A 20,716-nucleotide genomic window follows, 5' to 3' on the forward strand; every position below is an offset into this window, starting at 1 on the left:
GATGTGTGAATTTATTGATAGTAGTATTATTTAAATGATACTGTTGTCACTTATATACATTTTGAATGAAATTTGTTGGTACCTACCTATCTATTTTTATTTTGAATTTTCATGAAATATCTTATATTAGCATGGCTTTGTTTTAAATTCCAGCCAATACACAAAACTATCCATAAATAAATGTAATTAGAGAAACATTAAATAATATGTTTGATTATGAAAAATAATATTACAATACTAATCTGATTATTATAATTTGACACTTAATTTTAAATTTCATAATTGGACACATATCTGTCATGAAATCTATAACCTAAAAATAAAAATATCAAAAAATGTCATGTAATTCGATAAAATTAACACAATGTTATAAGAATATAAAGATGATTAGCTTATTTCAGAAATTATTAGTAAATAGCTCGTCGCGTAAGCGCGGAATATCTTCGGTATATCACAATAAAAGTGAGGTTAACCACCACAGAAGTAATAGAAACGACTCAAACGGATTATGTCGACATATACACACATCACAAATAAATTGTCAAATAAAGCCTCAGCCTGATAGCGGAGTTAACATATTCGACAGAACAGCCAAAGTTTTGCAAAGAGAAAGAGCAGCCAAGTCAGAAGATGTTGAACTATTTGATTACATAAAAGAAGAGATAGGATGGAGATTGGCTGATAGGGTGTTCGATGTCAAACGAACATTCAAAAATGCTGTCGATCTTGGTGAGAAGTACTTACAAGATACCAGTTACATTCCTAAAATAAACACAATGACTATGATGTAATTTATATGTAGATATAGTTCCCGTCCTAAATAATAGATACGTGAGTATTATCTACTTACTACTACATGGGTCAGCAGCGTAGTTCTTCGTTGTGATCTTATAATTCGGGCAATGCTCTTCCCTTTAAATCACAGGTTCTCAAACTTATTTCGACCACCGCCCACTTTGAGATTTAAAAAATCTAGTGGCCCCATATTTTTTAACTTACCTTTTTACATTACCATCAGTTGTGTATCTTAAAAACAGTTATTGCACATATAATTTTTAAGCATGCATTATTATATGGATAGGATAGATAGAGTGTGAGCCATATCCTATTTCTGAGATCAAAGAATGTTTCAATGAGATGAAATAAAACTCATACTTAATCATATTTAGAAGTATTTTTATTAACATTAAAAGAAGGCTTTGAATTTAAAACTTATCTAATGTAGAGGGTGAATCTGATGCATTTCGATGAGTTTGTTAATATCAGGCTCGAATTCACTTATAAACAGCCGTAAGTCGCCGCGTTCAGTAACTTGCAGCCGATTTCTCTTTTTAAATATCGGAAATCACAGACAATTTTATTTAGTTAACTTAACCATGGACTACATACATGAAATATAAAGCTGCATCCACATTATTACATGCATAAGCGACTCTAATTTAACCGTCTATACGGGACTCCAAGCATTCGAGTAGTAAGTAAATCGCATCTCAAGTGGTGTCGTGTCTAGACTCCGTCAGATTTTTATAGATAGAATTTGTTTGCCGTCTCCCCGCTAGATTTCCTTAATGCCCCCTAATTTTCTTCGAGCCTTCTACTGCCCCCCTGAAAGCCTCCAGCGCCCACAAGGGGGCGTTATCGCCCACTTTGAGAAAGACTGCTTTAAATGAATGTATTATGCATGTACAGAACAGGTGATATAATATAGTGTTAGTAAAATCTTTTCATTCCATGGTATCCATTTGTCTCAAAATGATCTATTATCCCCCGGAAATGCAAATGTTTGACTACCTATAACTATAAATATCATATTATGGCTAACTAACATCAACTAAACTCAAACCGATTGTGGTTTCTTATTGCTATTTTTGTGCTGGAACAAATTTCAATCAATTGGAATGCTTTCTTCTTCAGCGCATTAATGTTTTGGGGGTATTTAATTGTTCTGTTAACTTTTTCGATTCTACAGACACATGAAAAAATGTGTCGAGAATTACCATCATGTTGATGTGCTAGGCCTCCATCAAAATTCTTGTAGAGAAATTCTTATAATTATTGTTGATACTGCGGGTTAAAAGAGAGCTGTGTATTGTGGGGAAGGGATAGTTGGTAAAATTCCATGTTATGATTAAGTAGACAGGTTAGGAATTTTGAATGGTTAAATAATGAGTAGTGGAGATTGTGAGAACATAACAGTGATTCATACGTAGTCTCAGGTCTAGGTTAAGGTTTTGATTGCTAAGGAGGTATCTCATTTTGAGGAAGGCACTCCTTGTTATCTCAATTCTTGTTTTTAACTCCTGAGACTGGTTCCATTTCTCATTGAACCATGTTCCCAAATATTTATAGTGGGTCTTCAGTTTGCTGTTAATAACAAAAGCTGTGTTTGATTTTGAATCTTAATGTAAATAAAAATATTATTATAATTCGTGGATAATATGAACTCGTAGGTTGTTCAAGGGGATACGTGTGTCGACATCTCACACCTGAAAGTGTGGAAGCCGTTACTCTATGCGATACAAATCAAAGTAACTTGGACCAGGCGCAGTTACCAGAAGGCATTCAAATAAATAAAATAGTGATGGACGAAGAAAATATACAGGTAAATAAAACTTAATTAACTAAAGTAGTTTGGTCGTAACTGAACATCTTTGGGTAAATTATGGTTTTACCCAAAGGTATGGTTAGGACTACCATACCCATTGCAAAATGTAATGTTTTGATGAATACTTTTCTTTAAAATCGAGAAATTCATTTTGTTATTTATGTCACGCCCACGATTATCGCAGGATTTCTTCTTAATGATCGCATTTGAAATATCATATCCACTCCTTTTTGACATTTTTAGGGGATAAGTTTTCTATACCTAATTAATAAGTATAATTTTACTATAATCTACATATTATGTAACTGTGCAAGCAATAGTATTGTTCACTTGAATTGTTGCTTTCTTTTACAATATTTTTGTATGAGGACTGTGCGGGGGATGAAAACATGTGTGCGGACACATTTTGATAGGTGTGCGCGCGCACACGCGTACTCCTTAGACGGAACATTGGTCGAGATGCGTCATACGATCGTGATTGATTGCTTTGCATCTTGAATTTGGCACACATTTATGACCTACCTACGACAACTGAACGACAACAGAAGTAAGATCATGTTAACGCGCGTGTTTAAACATGTATCGAACTGATAAAAAAATATCAATTTTTCGGTTCGGTTCCGGTTTGAAGTCCTGCTATGTATTAAATTACATTTTAATGTTTGTGTTATTTATATAGTTGATTACTAAATTTAATAATAAATCTATATTTTTCAGTTTCCACCAAATAGTCTGGACCTTGTGATATCATCGTTGAGCTTACACTGGGTGAATGACCTTCCCGGATGTTTTGACAAAATAATGAGTAGCTTGAAGAAGGATGGTGTAAGACTATTTATCAAATTTGTTTACAGTGTACAAAAATTCCTGGTAGAGTAATCTTTCATGACAAACCATGATACTCGACAAATGAAATAAAAATATCTAGGGCAACGAACGGGATCAAACTCGAGACCTTTCAATTAGCAAACATGCACGCTGCTGATGTACTATGTGGCCATTGCGTGTTTGACAATCATTATCCAAATATTGCAGTGGCGAAAGGTAACTTTTGGAAAGAGATGTGAAGATCAGAGAATAAGAACACACTTGTCTGGTATACTTACGGGAAATAAGAAGATAATACGATATTACTTCTGATGGGTATAGGTATAGGAATAGGTACACAATAATGATAACGACACTGATTCGATTAAATTTCAATAGCTCATTGATGACATTTGAGTGATGAGTTTAAATTATGTATGTATTTTCCTAAACATTTATACACATCAAAAATCATCATATAAAATTATTTTTTGTTTTTAAAAACAATTTATATTTATTTAAAATCTAAAATGATTTTTTTAAATTATCTAATTATTAATTATTTTGGATAAAGCTGCAATCATAGACAATAATTATACGGAAAAATTTTAGGCTTACGCATCAGAGCCTGTCGTTTTGCATACATTGCGATAGACATGCTGAGTCACATGACATAAAGTCCATACAAAAAACAACATCAACATTCCTAGTGAATAATCCGATAAATACTTAAACACTTACGATAAATAAAGACAGATGGCGCTGTGGCATATTTTTTTAAACCTGTAACAGATGGTGTTGTAATCTGTATTTATTTATAATACGTTCCTACATATGTTATCCTAATATTATTATACGACATGTTGTTGGCAAATTAAATTAGCTTTATACCTAGAATATTAGTGATTATTTAAATACGTCAATATGTAATTAAAAATTATTTTTCTTAGTAAGATAGGCTATAAATAATCGCCTTCTTCACCTGATATGTTGTTCCTTCATTAATATAGAAGAAAAATATTATTGTAAACGCAAACCAATAAATTATCATTTTTTTTTGGTTTTCAAAATTTGTTCGAAAATCTAATCAGTGGCAGTATATATTCAGAATTTAATTATTTTTAAAGTTTACGAATTTTTCAATCAGGTCTTGGGAAATAAGAAAATGATAATGAATAAGAAATTATGTTAAAAATAAGTATTTTATTTTGAATAAAAATGCCAATGTTACTATGTCTAGTCCTAATAAACTAAAGTTTTATGATAAACATGTATTTCTAGGTATTCATTGCAACATTGTTTGGTGAAGATACTCTCTTTGAATTGAGGTCTTCCCTGCAGTTGGCAGACTTGGAAAGAAATGGAGGTATTGCTCCCCACATATCTCCATTCACGAGGATCAGAGATATTGGTGGACTTTTAAACAGGTTGGTATTTTTGTTACAAATAGTAGAGGAAGGACAGGTTTTTCTGTCATTGCGGCCACGACAAAATCACTGGTTAGTGTCATTTGAAAGTAACGATACCACCACTTAAATGAGTCACCTGCAATGCCACAAGAATCTGACACCAGAATATTGATACCAAATCATATTTGCCGGCATTCACACATATGTTAATTTTTAGTGCCTGATACAATTGAATTTATAAGCTATTGTTATAATATGTAACATATCAACAGTGTGACATCATCAAAATAAAAAATATACAGTTAAGTACCGCACTTCAGAAATGTCTTAAATATAGAGTCCCAAATCTACATAAATTTTTGATACTTCTTTTGATAGACTGATTTTGAAGTCACATTAATTTGAAAGAAAAATTGAATAGTAGAAAACCACATACAATATGTCTGTGCATAACAGAATATGGGCCTAAAATGTAAATCAATATTTACACTAAGATTGTGTTTGTACAGTAAATACAATTAATTTTACATTATGGATTTACAATGAATGTACGAGGGTGGGTCAATAATTCCTTAGAAAAAAGCATTAAAACAGTATTTATTTTTGTATTTTTTTTTTATTTCTCAACATAATCTCCTTGGAGCTCAATACACTTGGTTAGACGTTTCTCAATTTTTTTTAAACCGTCAGAAAAATAAGTTTTCGGAAGGTCCTCAAAATAAGCATTTGTCCGATCGATGACTTCTTCATTTGAAAAAAAAACGTTGTCCACTTAGCCATTTTTTTAAGTTTGGGAAAAGGAAAAAGTCACTGGGGGCTAAATCTGGCGAATACGGTGGGTGGTCGACCGATTCGAACTTCAATTCTTCAATTTTAGCCATTGATCGTAAACATGTGTGAACACGGGCATTGTCCTGATGAAAGAGGATTTTTTTCCTGTTTAAATGAGGCCGTTTTTCTTCAATTTTGTGTTTTAGCTGGTCCAATAAAGATGCATAATAATCCCCTGTTATTGTTTTTCCTTTTTCCAAATAGTCAACGAAAATAATTCCACGTGCATCCCAAAATACAGTAGCCATAACCTTACCAGCTGATTTTACGGTTTTCGCCTTCTTTGGACATGGTTCGCCTTTCGCAATCCACTGCTTTGACTGTTCTTTCGTCTCGGGAGTATAGTGGTGTATCCATGTTTCATCTACAGTCACAAAGCGACGAAAAAATTCATCCGGATTGCGTTGCATGAGCGACAACAGGGCTTTAGAGGCCACCACCCTATTGCGTTTATTGTCGACTGTGAGCAAACGCGGCACCCATCTTGCAGAAATTTTTTTCATGCCCAATTTGTCATGTAAAATAGAAATGACGCTACCTTTTGAGATCCCTGTAACCTCAATTATCTCACTCAACTTTAATCTTCGGTCACTTAACACCATATCGTGGATTTTATTGATCATTTCTGGTGTAGTCACCTCTACAGGACGTCCTGAGCGTGGTTCATCCTTTGTTGATGTACGACCACGTTTAAATTCATTTAACCAGTTATAAATAGTTGCAAGTGAAGGAGCAGATATGCCGTGAACTAAATCCAACTCATTTTTTATTTCCTTTGCTATTAACCCTTTTATATTAAAATGTTTAATAACAGCTCTAAACTCAATTTTCTCCATTTTTGTAAACAAGCAATTTTTTTTTTTTTAAATGTTCGAGAAACACACAACAACCCGACCAATCTGATTGAAACTTCGCAGCATACTGAATCGGTAGTGCCGCTGCATGAAAACAAACCGCTTACAGTACTAGTCGCGCCACCTGTCGGCTTTTCTAAGGACTTATTGACCCACCCTCGTAAATTTAACATGGCTTCATATTTCCCAGATCCGGGTTTGCACTTCAGACAATAGATACTGACGAGTTGGTGATAGGTTACCCCACAATGTTTGAACTGATGTGGGACTTGAAAGGCATGGCAGAAAACAATTCTGCTCATAATCGACAAATGCATTTGAGTAGAAATACGCAAATGGCAGCTGCAGCTATTTACAATGAAATGTATGGAAAGGTAACAAGATTTCACATTTTCTTCTTTTATCATTACAGCATAAACATTTCTTCCAGGTACACAACTCCACCCTGTCAAATATTTGCCCATTCAACCAATTTATACTGTTGCTTTTAACTGTCCAAATTCTTAAGGCTTTACCTCAGCTGAGGCATGGTCTAAAAAGATCGTAACTATGCGACGCGCGGATTGTGCTAATGACGCGTGCCGAACGGAACATAATTTGTCATAAAAAGTCCATTTAGTGTTGTTATATTTATTGTTATATTAATAATAATATATTCATTGACATGTTTGCTTTTTCGAGTAGAGGCATAACATTTTTTAGTCATCTTTACACAATATAAGAATATATTCTTACGACGCCATAACAAAAAAAATCGACGTGCTCTCACCTCCTCTCTATATACCGTATGTTTTGTCCCGGTGAGGAGATGTCTATTTCCTCAACCTTTCTTACCATAATTACATATTTGACTTAGATTTAATTATCATTTTTTTTATTTTATTTTATTTTAGACGGATCCAGAAACAAATCTCCGCAGCATCCCGGCAACATTTCAAATAATTTATTTGATGGGCTGGAAGCCAGATAAATCACAACCGAAACCCATCGCGAGAGGCAGTGGACAGGTGTCTCTCAAGGACTTACACAGGTGACAGTATTTCGTAGATGATTCAACCTTATTAATAAGAATTATTTTGATATAGGTACGAAAGTACACCTATCAATACACAAAGTTGCTAATTGTTTGTATATAAATAATTTCAAATGTGGTGAATACCAACACATGAGGCGAACACAATTCAATATTTGTAGTAGACAAGATTTTTGTGTTTCAAGTGTACGTGGTTTGTTTAACATTAGTTTCATTTTCCATTGCTTTCAAATTAAAACAACATATCTGTTAGTAGCCGTTAAACAGTTTATTGCAATAAATATAATCAAAATACACTAAACCAGTGTTTTTCAACCGGTGGTACGCGGACCGGTGTCGGTCCGCAAGGATTTATTGCCGGTCTGTGAAAGCTTTCACCACGCCATGCCGATTTGGGGAATTCCCCAAGATAAAATGCTGGCAGCTGAATCAGTGTTGCCATGTCTACTGAAATTTCAGTAAATCTACTGTAAATTTGCTTACAAAGAAGCAGCAGCAGATGTCGCACTAACCAAAAATTGTAATTTTATAACATAAGATTTAATAAATAAAATTCTATCAATATTGGTTTTTATTTATGGCTGATACTGATCCGCGAAATATTTCTCCCATGTTCGCCGGGTCGCGGGTATTAAAAGATTGAAAAGCACTAAACAAATTTTATTTTCCACCCCATCAGTTACGTCTTACTTGACAACTGGAAATATGGTTTTTTGAAGTTATACTTCTTTTGGCGCGTTTGAGAAATCAGATCAGAGTGTATTTATTTTTGGCGTGTGACATGTAACACATAATTTATTTTTCACACAAAAAAAAAAATGCACTCGATTGGATCCGAACCACCGATTGTTCGGTTATCAGCCGAACGCACTACCATTACGCCACAGTATGATACTCCAATCGTGACGATTTTACAGTATAATATTATAGTTTAGAATTGTTCCGTTGCCTAGGCAGCAAATTTATTATTGTCGGCCATTTGCAATTCCTTACGTAAACAAACTATTAAACATCATAGTGGCAGTTGTTACTTTAACAATAAAAACAATGATAAATAATTATATAATTTAGTAATATAATTTAAAGTGTATAGAAATAAACTAACGGCATTCCAATAAGCGGTCCTTTTTCTTGAGTATGTAATTTAACAAGATAATTAAGAGCTAGTCGAAGAATCTAGTTTATCACAAATTTTGTTTTTGTTTTGTTACGCCAAAGAAGTGTAACTTCTAACGCACGTATATAAGGACACACACCGATTTTTTTTATATTTTGGCTTGGCTTGAAAGTTATTATGTCAAATTGTGTCAAATTACCCAAAGAATATGTACATATTTTTTGTCAGATTTTGACCATATATGTAGACTCCTCAGTTATAAATAGACACCTCATATAACACTTTTTAAAAATGATTAAATAATTATTTTTACTGAATATTAAAAATATGTATGTTATATTATTATTATATGCAATTATATTATTCTTTTTAACACTACAATAAGCCATGAGGCACAATGACAGCAGTGTAGTAAAACAGTAGTGCAGTAGTAGAAGCAAAACGATCGCATAAACATCTAGGATTTGAGAAAACCACATAAATATATTGTGACCTCACCAGAATTGAACCTGGAACCCCCTGTGTCTTATCCACTGGACGGCGAGGATCAATATGTCAAATGAAAATATGTCCATTTGCTAATTTTCCGTCACATGAGTTGTGATCGAACAAAAGCCAGCCTTCTCTATACATTTTTTTTCTGTTTCCAGGCTAGATGAAATCGTCGAAAGGAGTGGAAAGATACAATTAGACCCAGAAGATGAACCGAAGAAATGAAAGGTAGAATTATATTACAATGCCAGTGCCAGGTTGGGCGGAAACAATATTGCTGAAGATACTCTGACTATGAAGATGATTTCCGTCTGGTCAAACTAGAATTCATTGGTGTTGGTGTTGTACCAGAAGTCCCATCAGACGTTGTTGCAGTAGTAACCTACATTTGAATATGCATTCTTATCCACTAGACCGAATAACATAGTCATTTAGCTTGATTCACGATAATCATAGATCTTCAATCTTAGTGGTTCGCGAGTGTTAAATATTTTTGCAATACTGTTGAGTTGTATGCTATGTATCTGAAACGATGATACATGTATTTAAGTATATTAAATTATTGTAATATATGAAATATTTATTTGTAAGCATATACTTCTAATATATAATGTATATGTACCTATATACCAATGAGGAGGCTGTTAAGATTCAACATAAATAATGCCTACTAAACTTTGTCAGTCATACTTATTTGTTTTCATTGAACTAAGAACACAATTTGCAGATGGTGCTGGTTAGTTTTTAAAATTCAATTAAACCCCTCATAAACTAAACCATAATAGTTTAGGTATGCTATAGGACCTATAGCATACCGGTGGCCGAACTTTTAACCACTACGGGCGACCTGCTTTTGAAATTATTGGCGGCGGTCTATTAACATTAAAAGTAGTAATCTAAAGCCAAAAATAAGTCTAAATTGAAAATAAACATAGATAATGTCAATACCAATTCAATATCAAGTTATTTTAATAATAGCAATTAATGATGACTTCAGACAAACATAAAAATAGTATGTAAATAAAACAAGATGTTCTTTTATTTTACTTTTATTATCGGAAGCAATATGCTTATCATTAGCTTTACAAATCGTAAATATTAACTACAGTACAAAAATATCAAGTTATTTTAATAAGAAAAAATAATGATTTCTTCTCACAAATAAATTAGTTCATACAGAAAACAATACGTTCTTTTATTTTCTTAAGGGGGGACGTGCGCCGCGTAGGTCAAAATGGAGATTGTATACTATTTTCAAAGCATGATCCTGGACATTCCTTAAACGTTGTAGATAATCTATTTATATAATTTTGAAGCCTTATTATCCTACATGTACCGTTTTTAAAAAAGTATTTTTTTTCCGGTTAGGCTAGGTTAAACACGCGCGTTAACATGATCTTACTCCCTACTTCATTTACCGTTTGTCAATTTATGGCTACGGCTGTATGTTGTAACTTAACCTTTAAAACTGTACCTTAAACCGAAAAAAATCTGTTAGGTACATGTTCAAACACGCACGTTAACATCATTTTACTCCCTACTTTAATTATAGTTTGTCAATTTATGGCTAGGGCCGTATGTTGTAGCTTAACTACTGGGGAATGCCAAAAGAAATGGCGTATTTCAAAAAAACACTACCTTATTCTTAGGTTAATAATTATTATAAAGCAATCATTATTCGTAGGATGTTTATCACACTTGAATGGTCAAAGACATAGCTTATAATTAGTATCTTTAGAATTATCTTCAAATGTGTTAATCTTGCCCATTTTTTGAATAATAAAATGCCTAATTCTAGTCAAATTTGGGATCACAGAGATTATCAATATAATTTTTTATTGTAAATATTTCACTATAATAATGTCGACATAAATTATACTAATGGTTTTATAAATGCGTTTAAAAATTAATAAACGTAAAAAATCTTAACACCACTGCACATGCATGTACTGAAATATGACTATATTCTAAAACATTAGAGCGAAAGGTTTAAAAGAATACTATTTTATGTAATAAAAATACTTTATGCAGTCATCAAATGTTTAAAATAAATATAAAGGATAATAATGCTTCAAAATTATATAAATAGATTATCTACAACATTTAAGGAATGTCCAGGATCATGCTTTGAAAATGCAATAAAAGCTCCATTTTGAGCTACGCTGAGCATGTCCGCCCTTAATTAATTTTGCAGTTGAGATTTTTAAAACTGCATATAAATTCATTGTTCATTGGTGATACTTGATCATAAGGAGTTTTATTGATATTCATAATTGAAAATGTTTGTTCACATGTTATGTAGGTTGATCCAAAAATAACCAAAATTTTTCGAGGAGAATCTTCAAGTCGTTTGAAATTTGCAGATTTCGTTTCGACGGTGTAATTCCCTTGAATCATTATCATATTCCAGATCGATAATTTCAAGTTGTAGCTCCAAAACCAGAAATGAAAACAATAATTAATAAGTTGACAAATTCTTCAATGCATTGTATGTATATTCAAATTTTATTTTTATAAAAGCTTTAAAATGTAGTGCCACCAGTTTCGACACCCACGGTGGCCGCGCGGCTTAAGCGTTGGACTATCATGCCGTTGGTCTTAGGTTCGAATCCTGGGTCTGGCAAGTTATAGCATATCGTCGTTGATTCTTCAATACCTGCCATATGCACATTTTGTGAGTTTTGAGTTATTTACATCGTTGGATAGGTTATTTTTTTTCTCCATCCATCTGTAATAACTGCTATGTGATTAGAATTACCAAAATATTCTAAATAAATAAAAATGAAACCTGTCATCTGTCGGTTTGAATTCAGTGATGGTAATATCTGCTATGTGATATAAGTGCACATAGCAGTAATTAACTTAAGATCACCTTCATGACATCAATCACATGGCAGATATTACTAAACGAAATAACAGTTATGTGCAATTCAAACAAACATTGATATGGCTCATCACACATTTTAATGAGTCAAGTTAATACTTATCAGTCGCATGGCAGTAATTATCCATTGTAGCACTACAAAAAAGGTATCAAGAATCTGATGCTCCAGGATCTTTAGATAATTTTACAGCTTCTGGCTCTGATAAGAAACTCCTTCAGATTTTTAATGAAGCTCTTCCATCGGATAACAGCGATGTTAGAGATCTTATTTTAACTCCCGTAGATATTCATATAAATTTAAATGAATAGAGAAACAGATACCGTTGATTTTCTATACTATATTACATTGCTACCCCCTGACGACGGACTTACTCATATTTTAAATGGAACATTCCGTTCAGGTGAACAACATGATATACACACTGTCACCTCCAAAAGGGGGGGGGGGGGGGGTGATGAGTGCTCTGGACCCCCCTGATGATGTAATGTCATGTCAAGTCACGGTGGTATCTTCTGCTTCTTCTTTCGGGGACATGTTTATGTTGATTGACAACGCGGAAGTACAGGCGAAAACAGGGCGTTTATTGTTCGGAATGTAAATACAGTAAAGTACAGCGTACAAAAATTTAAAAAAAAAAAAAAAAAAAAATTTAAAATGGCGGTGACGCCGGCGAGCGTGGCGCCACGGCCGACGTCACGCTCCTCGAGAGTCCGAAAACCGAATGACCCTAAATGGGGCTGGTAGGGCAGAGTAGGTAGTAATAATACCCAACAAACAATTCACAATTATTCTATCTCTGAAAAATGACAAAAACAGCCTCTGGCATATGTACCTGGCTTGTAAGTAGGTACCTCAGGTCTCATATTTCAGACCTTTTCTAGGTACATGCTTTGGAAAGGGGCTGTGAATTTCTTGGAATTATTACTACCTTCTGCATTTCTTTGCTTGTTAGCTACATATTTTGAAATATTTGAACTAGGTACAAATACATATTTTTTCAAAGTAATCTCAAATCAGATATTCTAGGTGCTAGGTACATTGTATGGCTGGGAACTTTGCTTCCAATATTGGTCAAAATTGGATGAAATGTAGGTAATAATATTAAAAAAATGATATTAATAATTACTATTTGCTTACGGGCTAGAAATTTGCCTGTTCAAATCTCTCAATCTGTTCATGTTTGCATGAATCAGCCCAATGATGAATCAGGCCTCATGGCCTTGGATCCTCTGAGGATGCCATGGTTTAGGCGGTATCAACACACATAATGATCCGTCTACGATCGTCAATAAAAATATATTGGAATCCAAGATAGACATGTTGGAACGACATCCGTGTCTTCAGATATTATAGAACAAGATGAGTTGTTAGAACCTTCGGTTGAAACTCTTCGAACAAACACTCTTTTAGGGAAAAGAAAGGAAGCATCTTCGAGAGGAGCTCAAGGTACCTATGTGTTATGTTGGTTATAACAGAATAAGTTCAAGCGGGAAAATTACATATAACGCAAAAAAAAACTCTAGAAAAGTGGGAGATCGATGTGCTCATACATCTCTATTTAAAAAATCTGACGAATCTTTTATGTGCGGGAAATTTTATGATTTTGTCAGAACAACCATCTGTAATAATTTTTGGTTGAATCTACCCCCTTGGAAGGAGAAAAACGGATATATTATTGGATTTTCTGTTCCTAATACAATTACAAGAAGAAAGAAAAATAATGGAACAACTTTCAAAAAAAATCAAAGTCATTCCATATTTTTGATGAACGAAGACAATCAGAAATTAAGGGTTTGCCGCACCTTTTTCTATCTATGCTATATATTCCTTATCTAGGAATAAAGGCGAGAAGATTAAAGAATGACTTATTTATTGCCAAAAGTTCCCAGTCATTTTTGTCGAACATCTTCTAAAAAAATTTATGTTGAGTCTGTATTTCTCGTATATACATATTATCTATCTATTATCGTATCTATACATCCTACAACATATATAAAGAGTAGTGCAATGATATGACAGTACCATTCGCTGGAAGAGCTCTTTTTACACGTGTTTTAAAAAATCTAAACATTTCTGTACATCATCCAAGAAAAGACCAGTGCGACACGTGTCGTGGCTTTAAAACTGGTATGGTAAATGCTGAAGAATATAAAATCCATGATATAAAAAACGAAGTGAGGGCTGCGAAACATGCTTCAAGAGAGTGCTAGTTCTGAAAAATTGGTATTGACAATGGATCTCCAAAGTGTACTTTTGTGCCCCAAAACAGATGCTTCTGCCATGTATTACAAGCAAAAACTCATTACAAGTTCATAACTTCACCATATATGAATTAAATAATAAAGAAGTGACATTGTACGTATGGCATGAAGCAAATGGGGGTGTATCAAGTAACGAGTTTACGTCATGCATTATGGATTACTTATATCTGATGGATGTAATTACCAGAATCGCAATAAGGTGTTAGCCAGTGCTCTTGGCGATATGGCTAAGAAACAGATTTTGGAAAAAGGACACTCTATGATGGACGCCGACAGTGTTCATGCGACACTGGAACATTATTTTAAACTACCAATAAATTCACCATCGGATTACATAGCACGGATGAGATTAGCACGACAGAAGCAACCATATAAGATGGATGTACTAAATTTTGATTTTTTTACAATAAATGGTCAGTTACAAATAAATCTCACATCACTCAGACCAGGTAAGAAAGCCGGAGACCCTACTGTCAATTATATTCGTCAATTTAAATATTTACCGAATGGTGATATTATCAACTATTGTTTGTGCTATTCAAGTGAATGGCTACCTCTTTTGCAACGAAGAAAATCAGGCAATAATATGTCTATGGGCAATAACGTGCCTAAAAATATGTATATCGAGGATATACCGATTTTTGCATCCAAATATCGTCACCTTCAAGAGCTGAAAAACATTATTGAAAAGGATCATCACTTATTCTATGACAATTTGCGGTTTACGTCAAATTCCAAGAATTAATTAACATATCATAAAAAAATATTATAAAAATAATTTTGATTGTCATATGTATTTTCTTTAATTGATTCATTTTATTTTCTATAATCTTGATTATAAAATACTATGTATAATATGTTTTCATGGATGTTTTCATTTTTCTAAAATTGATTATAAAAATTTGTTCACAAGAAATACCTATTATGTAATCAAAAAGATGCTAACAATATCTGTCATATGCTAATAAAGAGAATAATCAAGGTTTATTGTTTATTTCTTTCCTGTTTAATGTTTTTTTTATTATTCAATGGTTCAATTCAATTCAATTCAATTCAAATACATGGTCGAAAAAAAAATGTAGAAAAAAGTAAACTTTTTTGAGAAATACGATTGAGGCTCGCAGGCCCCACAGAAATAGTTTTTTAGTAGTTTGCCCAGGCATGATGTATATTATACTCGGCACCTCAGTATATTATATTTTAGTAATCAAGAATTTTAAATATATTTTTGGGTTTTTGGGTTTGGATGTAGTTTTGATAGACGTACTTGAATAATGGATATATCGAGTATCAACACAAGCCTTTTTGAATTGGATTCATTAGAATATTTGGCAGCACTGCATTGCCTGCGCCGCACCGGTTTGGTTGGCTCCCTACCGATTAGCGATTCTAATAACACAATTATTTGCATCTAACTTTGCCATTTGACCTCCGATCGAGCTTAAATAAACGCCAATGTTTTTTAAATGTACACATTCTGTCGAAATTTTCAATAAAAAAGGGGGTTGCTGCGTTTCAAGGACCTGTACGCGGCCTTTTTCCGCAAAAACCGTAAAACTGTCCCCGGGGTGAAAAGGATTAAATCTGAAATTCGAGACCGAGACCACGCACTCTGGCTCGTCGGCCTCCGTCTACCCTCCAAATTTTGTCGAAATCCGACAGCGCGTGTGGATTTGTATAAAGAAAAACTGACGCCAGGACGGTACATACATATATCCAAATATATTCTTCAATAATAATAAAATAAAGATTTTTGACTAATTTATAGTTTTAATATTTTTATAGGTATATATTTTAAAAATCATCATTAAAAAATATAAATAAAAATGATTTCAAGTTATACACATTTCTATTTTTATAAAAATCGATGTTTTTAAAAATATTTATACCTTTGCTGGCGTGCGCACAACAACTTACCAAAGTTACTTTGCAATCAGATGAATGGTATAGGAATGCATACGAATAGAAGAAGAAGAACATGGTTGTACCAATTTAGAAACCTTCGCGGGTGTGTGCGCACAACAATTGACAAAAGTTTCATCGCAATCGGATGAATGGTATAGGAACGCATACAAATAGAAGAAGTAAAAGATGGTGGTACTAATTAAGAAACCTTCGCGGGTGTGCGTACAACATCTCGCCAAAGTTTCATTGCAATCGGATGAATGGTATAGGAACGCATACGAATAGAAGAAGAAGAAGATGGTTGTACTAATTCGGAAACCTTTGCGGGCGTGCGCACAACAACTGACGAAAGTTTCTTTGCAATCGGATGAATGGTATATGACACAGGTGGCACAGTTCACTGTGAGCTGTCTATCGGAAAGAGACGACCATATACTATACGGTCTCCTAATTTTATTAGATTCAATATGAACATTAATTCAATTTTCATACCCGATTTTGGCAGAATTCATGAATTCAAGAATGAAAACCTAATCTAACCTAACAAAATAAATAATCCAGTATACCTATCGGCTATTTTCAAAATTTGTTTGCTGCTGGCTTCCTATAAAGTGTAAACCGACAAGAACCGTGTTTAATATAGACATGCATTTTATGTCAGCACTATACGACCCAAAGAGGTTGGACGGTCTTTAATATACGGCCATATATTTCCGATACAACATTTCACGGTGAAGTATGATATGATGAACTGCATACGTAAAAGTTTCCGGACACGTCATATAACAGTGAACCTGTGAAAGAATGGCTTGAGATTAAGATATTATTTAGTATAAATGACGATTCAGGCAGTGCCCGGGCCGTTTCCACCAAGTGTTATGGTTTTTTGCACTCTATACTGATCATAGTACACCAAATCAGTTTGTCCATGACCGTCGAGAGACTGCTTGCCTCCTGTAGTTATATTTGCTTTATATATTGTTTAAGTTAAGTTAAGTTAAAGTTTTAACAGTTGGCGTTGTGTGTATAATCAATAAATAAATAGTATGTTCATGAATAAATAAGAAAAAGAATAGGTATTATCACTTCCCTCCATTTTGGTAAGAGAATCTCTCAACTGTCACTTTGTGTTTTTTTTCGTCTGGATTCGGGATGGAAGGTGGATAATTATGACACCGGAATTGTTATCAGAAACGGCGAGGTTTATTTAACGTTAATATTATACTATATGGTTACATTTTGAATAATTTATTTTTTCCGTACGAAATCGGCGTGCTCGCGATTTTTCTGTTTGTCGCGATCTGCGCGCCATCTTGTGATTTTTTCCAACGAAACCGTCGTCGAAAAGAAAGCGACGTTGCAAATCTCCAACGGTTAACAAAATTTACGGCATTGCCGGCTGGGCTCTTTTATTATTATTTATTTTCGTAATCAGCGCTTTATTATTTGTTGGCTTTGATACCGATTCGGGCGTCTCCAGATACACAAAGACATCCCCAAATGGGGACCATACGGGGGTGTCACAGTATGTAGGTACAGGGGCGTAGCAAGGCGTTTCCGGAAACTTGAATGTATGCAGTTCGCCGTATTACACTTCACCGTGAAATGTTGTATCAGAAATATATGGCCGTATATTAAAGACCGTCCAACCTCTTTGGGTCGTATAGTACTGACATAAAATTCATTTCTAAATAAAACACAGTTCTTGTTGGTTTACACTTTACAGCAAGCCAGCAGCAAACAAATTTTGAAAATAGCCGATAGGTATACTGGATTATTTATTTTGTTAGGTTAGGTTAGGTTTTCATTCTTGGATTCATGAATTCTGCCAAAATCAGGTATGAAAATTGAATAAATGTTCATTTTGAATCTAATAAAATTGTAGACCGTATAGTATATGGTCATCTCATTCCGATAGACAGCTCATGGTGAACTGTGCCACGGTGAAATGTTTTACGTACAATTTACATGTAACCGTAGCAAGGTGTTTCAGCGCCCGGAGCAGTAACAAAAAAATGCAGCCTTTATGTAATACAAAACTTATACTTATGCATATCTCTTGGAATGAGTCACCTTGGACAGGTCACTGAAATGGAACAATTCCTATTTCTCGGGCACGGTGGTGTCGAAGATTACCGAGAACATACTAAAATATCTGAATTAACTTCGAGCTTCCAAGAGTGTCTGCACGTGCGTGTTCCGTCCTGTCTTGCGTGTCTAACTTTATTCATTATTTTCAGAGACAATAATAATACAAAAAAACAACAATATCCTAGTAAATACAATCAGCAACTCGTTATTTGTCAAAATGTCTTCTCCAATTGGTATTTAATGGAAAAGTTGTGATTCCAAATTACGAAACATACACATCACTGAAAATTTTAATACATTCCGATACGAATTACCTTCGAGGCATCTTTACTAGATGTCGCCGTGTTTAAAATAATTATTTTTCCTATGTATAATGCCCTAATTTTATATGAATATTTTTAACAGTTTATTATCTTCTTCGACCATGTCCGATCCTAATAGAATCATATGGGCCTCCACAGAGTAGAGGTTTGTATTAACAGATTTTGTTTTTACGAGAAATGGATGTCAGCCACTTGCTCAACCTATTAGGTCCATACGCTGACTCATACACAAATTGAAACACAATATGTGTACTTGCCAGACCCAGGATTCAAATCTGGGACCCACGACGTTATAGGTCGACGCTTAAGTCATGTGGCCATCGTGGGATATAAAAACGTATGTAACTTTAATAATTTATTGACTGTCATGTGACACAATCATATTAGTGTATATAATGCCATAACCTAAAAAAATAACTTTTACAAGAGAGATTCAATAAGTATTAGTGAATGCATCTATACTGTATTATATCTATATGAAGAATATATTTGGATGTGGCTATGAACCGTCGTGTCGGTTTTTCTTTATACAAATCCACACGCGCACTCGGATTTCGACAAAATTTGGACAGTAGACGGAGGCTGACGAACCGGAGTGCGTGGTCGGGGTCTCGAATTTCAGTATTCATCTATATATATAAACATAAATGAATGTCTGTCTGTCTGTCCCATATGCGTTCCTATACCATTCATCCAATTGCGATGAAACTTTCGTCAGTTGTTGTGCGCACACCCGCAAAGGTTTCTGAATTAGAAAAACTATCTTCTTCTTCTTCATTCTATCTTCTTTTATTCGTACGGTTCCTATACAATTCATCCGATTGCAATGAAACTTTCGTTAATTGTTGTGCCCACACCCGCAAAGGTTTTTGAATTAGTACAACCATCTTCTTTTTCTTCTTCTTCTTCTATTCGCATGCGCTCCTATACCAATCATCCGATTGCAATGAAACTTTGGTGAGTTGTCATGCGCACGCCCGCGAATGTTTCTGAATTAGTACAACCATCTTCTTTTTCTTCTTCTTCTATTCTATCTTCTATTCTATCTTCTTCTAATCATGTGCATTCCTATACCATTCATCCGATTTCATTGGAACTTTGGTGAGTAGTTGTTGTGCGCACGCACGCGAAGGTTTCCGAATTAGTACAACCATCTTCTTCTTCATTCTATCTTCTTTTTTACGTATGGTTCCTATACCATTCATCCGATTGCTATGAAATTTTCGTCAGTTATTGTGCGCACACCCGTGAATGTTTCTGAATTAGAAAAACCATCTTTTTCTTCTTCTTCTATTCTATTTTCTTCTATTCGTATGCGTTCCTATACCATTCATCCGATTGCAATGAAACTTTGGTGAGTTGTTGTGCGCATGCCCGCAAAAGTATAAATATTTTAAAAAACATTGATTTTTATAAAAAAAAATGTGTATAACTTGAAATCATTTTTATTTATATTTTTTAATGTTTTTTTTTTTTTTTTTTTCGACCATGTCCGATCCTGATAGGATCATATGGGCCTCCACAGAGTGGAGGTTTGTATTGACAGATTTTGTTTTTTACGAGAAATGGATGTCAGCCACTTGCTCAACCTATTAGGTCCATACCCTGACACACACAAAGTGAAAAACAATATGTGTACTTGCCAGACCCAGGATTCGAACCTGGGACCCACGGCTTTATAGTCCAACGCTTATGCCGCGCGGCCACCGTGGGCGCAAATGTTTTTTAAAATATATATAAAAAATATTAAAACTATGAATTAGTCAAAAATATTTTATTTTATTATTATTGAAGAATGATATATTTGGATATTTGTATGTACCGTCCTGGCGTTGGTTTTTCTTTATACAAATCCACACGCGCAGACGGATTTCGACAAAATTTGGACGTTAGACGGAGGTCGATGAGCCGGAGTGCGTGGTCGGGGTCTCGAATTTCAGATTTAACTCGTTGCACCCCGGGGACAGTTTTATGGTTTTTGCGGAAAAAGGCCGCTGCGGACAGGTCCTTGAAACGGGGAAAATGTCGCTAGAATGTGTACAGTTAAAAAATATTGGCGTTTATTTCAGCTTGATCGCAGGTCAAATAGCAAAGTTAGATGCA

The 20,716-nt window shown here is 34.2% G+C and overlaps 1 protein-coding gene across 1 annotated transcript; it reads left to right on the plus strand.

The window, feature by feature from the left end:
* Positions 1 to 278: 278 nt before the first annotated feature.
* LOC147065087 (arginine-hydroxylase NDUFAF5, mitochondrial) lies at positions 279 to 9,836 on the plus strand. Its single transcript, XM_085956279.1, has 7 exons — positions 279 to 729; positions 2,451 to 2,602; positions 3,323 to 3,430; positions 4,694 to 4,839; positions 6,697 to 6,880; positions 7,400 to 7,536; positions 9,307 to 9,836. The coding sequence occupies exons 1-7, from the start codon at positions 336 to 338 to the stop codon at positions 9,371 to 9,373; spliced, it is 1,188 nt and encodes a 395-aa protein (XP_085812405.1). The 5' UTR covers positions 279 to 335; the 3' UTR covers positions 9,374 to 9,836.
* Positions 9,837 to 20,716: the final 10,880 nt, after the last annotated feature.

Source organism: Rhyacophila brunnea, unplaced genomic scaffold, assembly GCF_057557595.1.
Source record: "Rhyacophila brunnea isolate RB1 unplaced genomic scaffold, BYU_Rbru_1.0 scaffold_6, whole genome shotgun sequence".
Classification (NCBI taxonomy): domain Eukaryota; kingdom Metazoa; phylum Arthropoda; class Insecta; order Trichoptera; family Rhyacophilidae; genus Rhyacophila; species Rhyacophila brunnea.

Coding starts and splice junctions, on each gene's coding strand:
- LOC147065087 (XM_085956279.1), top strand. CDS start 336: ATGTCATGTAATTCGATAAAATTAACACAATGTTATAAGAATATAAAG. Junction 4,840..6,696: donor ATTGGTGGACTTTTAAACAG/GTTGGTATTTTT, acceptor CATATTTCCCAG/ATCCGGGTTTGCACTTCAGA. Junction 6,881..7,399: donor ACAATGAAATGTATGGAAAG/GTAACAAGATTT, acceptor ATTTTATTTTAG/ACGGATCCAGAAACAAATCT.